Below are 6,167 nucleotides of genomic sequence, written 5' to 3' on the forward strand. Positions count from 1 at the left end.
TCTGATGCAGTTAAAACTATTAGGCATGCATGATTGTTCGCTCTAGTGTGCTTGACACAACGTTTAAGCACCTATTTTATTTTTGTGTTAACCGTACTTGGTGGTAAATTTAGCAGGTATTGAATTTATTTAAGCCAATCTCTTTCCCCACGGTGACAGATGATGAGTGTATTTACAGTGTGCTTTATTTTCCTTTTATTATAGTGAAACAGGAATTGATCCAAGGCCACAGTACTGTTCCTTAAATAAGTAGTAGCTAAAATAATTTGTAGTATTTGACCTTTGATTCTACTTGAAAATATTTTAGGGTGACGATTTTGAGGCTGAAAGGCTTCTGTGTAATATCATCTGTTGTGTGCTTGAGCGTAAACATGCTGTATTAGTTTTGAACCATTATTAAATTTTTTCCCTCTTTGTGCCCAAGCAGTCCAAGAAGAGTGGTAAGCCAGGCCCCTTCCTGCTGTCTGGCTCCAGAGACAAAACCATCAAGATGTGGGATGTTAGCATTGGCATGTGCCTTATGACACTGGTGAGGACTATCTGAGGCTAGCAGCCTTTAAGTAAACATTTTTATACTTTGTATGCATATTCAGATATTTGGGTAAAGAGTGAAAACATTTTGCTTCATAAGTGAGATAAATCTGTTTGCAACTGGTGTCTGTTTGTCCGACAGGTTGGCCATGACAACTGGGTGCGTGGTATCCTCTTCCACCCTGGAGGCAAATTTATTGTGACCTGTGCAGATGATAAGACCTTAAGGATCTGGGACTACAAGAACAAGCGCTGCATGAAAACCCTCGGTGCCCACGAACACTTTGTAACCTCCCTTGGTAAGCAGCACCTCACCCCTGCCCAAAGAAAAGCTTCATCCTTGTTATTTTCTGAGCAGTTAGTCTCCTGAGGTGAGGTATTCCATGCTCAACGGACAGTGGAGCTGGTTTCACAAATATCTGCTTTAGCCAAAGGTTGAATAATTGTAAAGAAGCCCAGTTTCTCCCCGACAGTGTGTTGAGCGTCCTGAGGGTTGCTGGCAGCTGGGGTTTAAGAGGTAGATGAGCGCTCCAGGATTTTACCGCCTCCCCCTCCTTGTATCTGCAGCTTTTCAGCAGATCAAGGCCAGGGAACTCTCTTGAGGGGCTCTTCAGCCAACTTTTCCTTGGCAAGCCGTGTGAAACCCAGTCCTCTTAAATCCTGCTTCAACTAAAGAGGATATTGCTTTGAGCTATTGATGTGATGAATTTTGAAGCGGTGTGGAAAAGACAAAGCAACTTTTGTTTGACATCATTGGGAGGAGGGAAAGTATTACCCCCCCATTTTCTACAAAGTATTGTCCTGTCTGTACGTGCAGTACAATACCGAGTGCTTTCCCCCAAATGTGTTTGCATTCTGCTTTTCAGGCTTCATGACCAATTCACTTTATTTCTTATTCTGACACCATTTTCATGTTAGTTTCTATTTGGTAGGGAGATTATTTTGTTTGGTTTTTCTTTAACCAATCAGTAGCTACTGGTGTATCAGTGCCGCCGACATCATTCTTAATTGACAGAAGCCGCAGAAGCTATTTCATGGTGATCAGGGTTTATGCAGGTTTAAGCGTTGCTATTTAAATAAGTAAAGTATGATGGCAACGGTAGAGAGGGGACGTGAAATTAAGTAAGAAAGAGGAGGGACGATGGACCAGGAATGGAGCAAGGAATCGTTCAATTACATTGTCAGCGTCTTGGCCAACAAGACCTGTATGCAGCGATCTCATCCATGTTCCTTATTTTTACTAATGTTTCTGGCTGTGGCACAGGAAGATGACGTTCCCATTCTTAATCCTCCCTACACAGCTTTGATGAGGTAAATTTATCCGACCGGCAGAAACGTCTGTCAATAAACACTGTTTGAATTGCTGGAAAAAAATCTGTGATGTGAAAAGTATCCTTGTTTCAGACTGCTGAATCACTGCTCACATCAGCTTGATGGCATCACTCGATAACAGCTGTGTTTCTCACACTAAAAAGTAAAGAAGTATAGTTTTGGCTGCCTGTTTATATTTTAACAGTAGCAGAGGGTTCATAAGTTCAGTTTGCTCCAAATCCTCAGGCATGTCACAAGGTAAACAGCACATGTATACAGAATGATGTTGAGGTGTGATAGTCAATTCGGCTGTACAGTGCTGTGTTCCTCGCAGCCCAAACAGACAAATGTATCTGAATCTACTGTTGTGGTGCTCTCGCTCTGCGTTACATTATTGAAAGGGGAAACTCTGAAAAATGTGTGAATTAGTCGTGTTGCATTAATTCTCCATTTTCTCTCCTTTTTCTTTGTTCTGATGAACTTTTGTTTCTTCCGCAGATTTCCACAAGGCTGCTCCTTATGTGGTCACTGGGAGTGTAGATCAAACAGTAAAAGTGTGGGAGTGCCGCTGATTTGGACCTTGGAGGATTGGACCACCACCCCAATTACCCAGGCGCTCCTCTGGACCCCCATCCCCCTCCCTCATCCCACCTCCCCTCCCCTCCCCTCACCTAACCTAAACCTCACCCGATCATCATCATGTCCTCCTCCGGCTGCACTTACCACCATGGTTATTTACCCCTTGCGCTCTCTGGTCCAATAACTATTGTCCTTCTATGTAAATTATTCCTGGATGTAGATCGAGCTATTAAATGTTACACAAAAAAAGTATTCTTGCATGGTAATCCAAAATTGTATACTGTAAATTTACATAACGTCTAGAAGTACCATAGGTTTACCACGGGGCTGGCCGTCTGTCACGCAGCCTTACCGACCAACCGAAGACAGATGTTTTTGACTGGGTGTAAAATGTAGGGCACTAAAAACCGATAATTTAAGAAATGACAGTGTCTTTATGTGTAAGATTTATTTTTGTCTATTTTTTTATTTAGGATTTTTTTTTTTTTCCTGTTCTGTTATTTCTCTCCTTCACTGTCGTAGTCTGTTGGTGCCTAGCTTGGTGAAACTTTCGAGAGATAAGGCAGGAAAAGCATATAAGATGCGATTGTCTGTGGGGCTTTGTTATTGAAATAATCTGTAGCTTTATAACATCACTTCTCAAGTGTGCATACCATTTCTCTTCATGTGGAACTAGGTAATATTTTAATGGCTGTATATACGAATGTTTCAAATTGTTGTCCTTGGACCTCGGGGGCTTACAAACAGCTTTGTACTCTTGTCGTGGTGGCACATGAACCGCTGCTAGGCTTTAGATAAATTATCCCATTTAATTCATCAGCAGAGAAGAATAAAACGTTTAAATGTGGCCAAATGAATAACTGTAAAGTTTTTCACAAGAAGCCCAAACGTAGAGCGCACGTTTGTTTTGGCTTTTGCTGTCAGTGAGCGCCTTGGGTATCACCTGAGCAGAGTTCAGGGATTACACCCGTTTAATCTCTAACACTTGACCTTAGACGATTTCCTGTGACCCTGCATGTCAGACTTTTGTTAAACTGAAGCCTTTGTCCACTTGTAATCCCCCTGACCAGTCAGTCCATGGCAGGGTTTCGTGTACCATAGGAATTATGTAAAGTGAGAAGATGCTCAGTTGTCCCATGGCACCTCTGAAGTCTGTAAACACAACCCGCTGAAGAGAAAACATAAAGGCGTGATGAGGAGTCAAAGTGAGCCCCCTGGGTTTGATATCTGGGATGTGCAAAGATCTCAAATTTTTGAGGGGTGAAATATGTTCTGCTTAGTAAAAATGGTTTTGAGTAAAAAAAAAATAAATAAAAAAAATCAGTTTTCTGTGAAAATATGAAATGTAAATTTAGCTTGTTAAGAGATTTGGCAATTTTGTATTATCGCACTAAAGGATGAACTGGATGGGAATTTAGGATTAGTGAGGAAATGCTAGCAGCAGACAAGTGATCTGTTGATGCTGTTTTGTCTGTAGACAGGTCCGTTGCTGAGCTTGAAAAGAGCTCCCTGCTTTAAAAAGAGGCAGTGGCACCTCCTTAATCACACATGAAGGACAATGCTGAAGCCTGAGCAGCGACGACCTCTACAAACAAACCCCACAGACCACGTCCCACGTATGCAAACGTCTTCTGAGTGGCTTTCCTCAAATGTTCAGCCTTTTGAGCTTTGAGCGGAGCCTGTAACTGTAAAGCAGGAACATTTTTGGAAAAAAATGGAAAATACCTGTAAACCAGTCCATGCTGTAGAAACAAACCATTCCACTCCCCTTGGAGGACAAATGAAACATCTTGCTTCTAACGGTAGCTGACAAGGTGGTTCATTAATCTTGCACATCCCTGTTTTCACTAATTCTTTGGTCCTTTAATGATGATCAAAGACAACATTACAGTTTAATGATGTTGATAAATGCATAAACCTATAATTTCTGATTAGCCTTTTCATTCCAATGCAGTTCTTGGCTAATAAAGAATTCCACTGCTTAACAGATCTCCTCATCTTCGCTTCTTTGCCACATTTTCCTCCTCCTGTGTGTACTGGATGTGTTGACCTGCTGCTCAAGCTCCTGCTAGTGGCTACTGTGAGTCTGTGACCTGTTGATGTAGCACTGCTGCATGTAAACCTGCACCAGAGGCAGAGCTGTCAGAGCAGTGTTCTTTTAAAATCTTAAATACTGGAGCCTTCCCTGTCTTAGCTTAGCAGAAATACTGGAAACGGGGGGAGCAGTTAGCCTGGTTCTGTCCAACCTAATGAGATCGGCCTACCAGCGCCTATAAAACTCACAGTTAAGATTATAACGTGTATAATTGCATACATAAAATGGTTTGAGTTCAGACAGCTCTGTTCATTGCCGAAAGGCTGGGGGTGTGCGTGTGTGTGTGTGTGTGTGTGTGTTAGTGAGAGTGAGTGATGCTAATTTAAGGGGGTTTACATCCTCCTTATGTAAAAGCAACGGGATTGTGGCAGACTAGGATGTCCCAGATGAGAGACCATCTCTTTCAGGGAATATTATACTTTTGTGACCCCTTACAAAGATGTTTTTCTTCCCCCCCACAAGCTGTTTTGTACTACAAAATCAGCTGATTCTCTGCCTAAAGTAGTTTCCCTCAGAAGTTAGGGCAGAGAATCAGCTGATTTTGTAGTACAATAATGAAGATGCTAATGTGTTAAATGTTCTAGCTGAAGCCAAAAAAAATGGAGACATTTGTCAGTACAATCTGGTTTAGCGTGATAAATCAGCTTGTCTTTGTTGGTCCAGCACTGTGTGGCCAACTTTTGTTTCCTCAGGGTCACACTATGACATGCCAGACCATAAAATGTAACTTAAAACTTCTTCCCTTCCTTGGTTTCACCTGAGGAAGGTGCTTGATCGAAGGTCAGGACAATCTGTGTTCTGTGTCTTTTGTAAGAATTGTTGGAAAAACTACAACACTGCTGGTGGTGGTGTTGAAGAAAGTCCCCTTTTGCCATTCGCAGATCCCAAGCAATCCCATTTGTTCTGCTCTGGTCCAGTGTGTGAAGGGGCCGACAGATAATTTTTAACTGTCTGTGGGTCGTTTCCTCCGGCCTCACGTCCACCTGTCCTCTGCCCGTTTACCACGTCCGAGGACTTCAGACTGCACAACAAGCTCCTACAGGAGAGATCAAGATGTTTTCGCCACTATGGTCTCACTCTTCACTCAGCAAATGTTAACAGTATACCTGGATGTCATTGTTTGCGATATAATAAAAGAAGAAAATCTGCATCTGTGTTGTCCTGCTTATTTGCTTGGAGTGCATTTGAAGTTGGGCCGTTAAAATTACGATTGACTGACTGTTGACAGACCCACCCAGAAGCTGTTATGTTATTGTTTTATTCCCCAGAACTTAATGGATCAAAGGATATTTCAATGCTCCATTTATCCCAAAGGTGGTACATTCAAAGCTTAAATTAAAATTATAATACTTTTGAACTCGTTTATCCTAAGCTCTGCTCAATTGAATGTGGTTTTTTCTTCTAAAAAACTAAGTAAAAAAAACTGTAATACTGTATACGTTAAGTTAGTCTGTTTTATATGAATCTTTTGATGATAACATTCAAATACACTACCACATTTTAAAACAGGCAGCTTTAAGTAGTGATTATAATGTTGGAAAATATTTTTTGTAATAGAAATATGTGACGGTTAGTCAACAACTCTGTTTATATGGGAACCGTTTTTTTTATGACGTAAACACGCATCTGCGTAGAGAGGTGACGTCGCAGA

The 6,167-nt window shown here is 41.5% G+C and overlaps 1 protein-coding gene across 3 annotated transcripts in view; it reads left to right on the forward strand.

The window, feature by feature from the left end:
• Positions 1–4,410, forward strand: part of LOC119883105 (lissencephaly-1 homolog) — a 40,027-nt gene extending 35,617 nt beyond the window's left edge. For all 3 annotated transcript variants that reach the window (XM_038693626.1, XM_038693628.1, XM_038693627.1), the window contains 3 exons: positions 428–529; positions 674–830; positions 2,341–4,410. In XM_038693626.1, coding sequence (XP_038549554.1) covers positions 428–529; positions 674–830; positions 2,341–2,414 — 333 coding nt within the window. In that variant the 3' untranslated portion in view covers positions 2,415–4,410. The remainder of the gene's footprint in view (positions 1–427; positions 530–673; positions 831–2,340) is intronic.
• Positions 4,411–6,167: the final 1,757 nt, after the last annotated feature.

This window comes from Micropterus salmoides, unplaced genomic scaffold, assembly GCF_014851395.1.
Source record: "Micropterus salmoides isolate LMB-PRFRI ecotype aquatic unplaced genomic scaffold, ASM1485139v1 Ms_hic_scaffold_3, whole genome shotgun sequence".
In the NCBI taxonomy this organism is placed as follows: domain Eukaryota; kingdom Metazoa; phylum Chordata; class Actinopteri; order Centrarchiformes; family Centrarchidae; genus Micropterus; species Micropterus salmoides.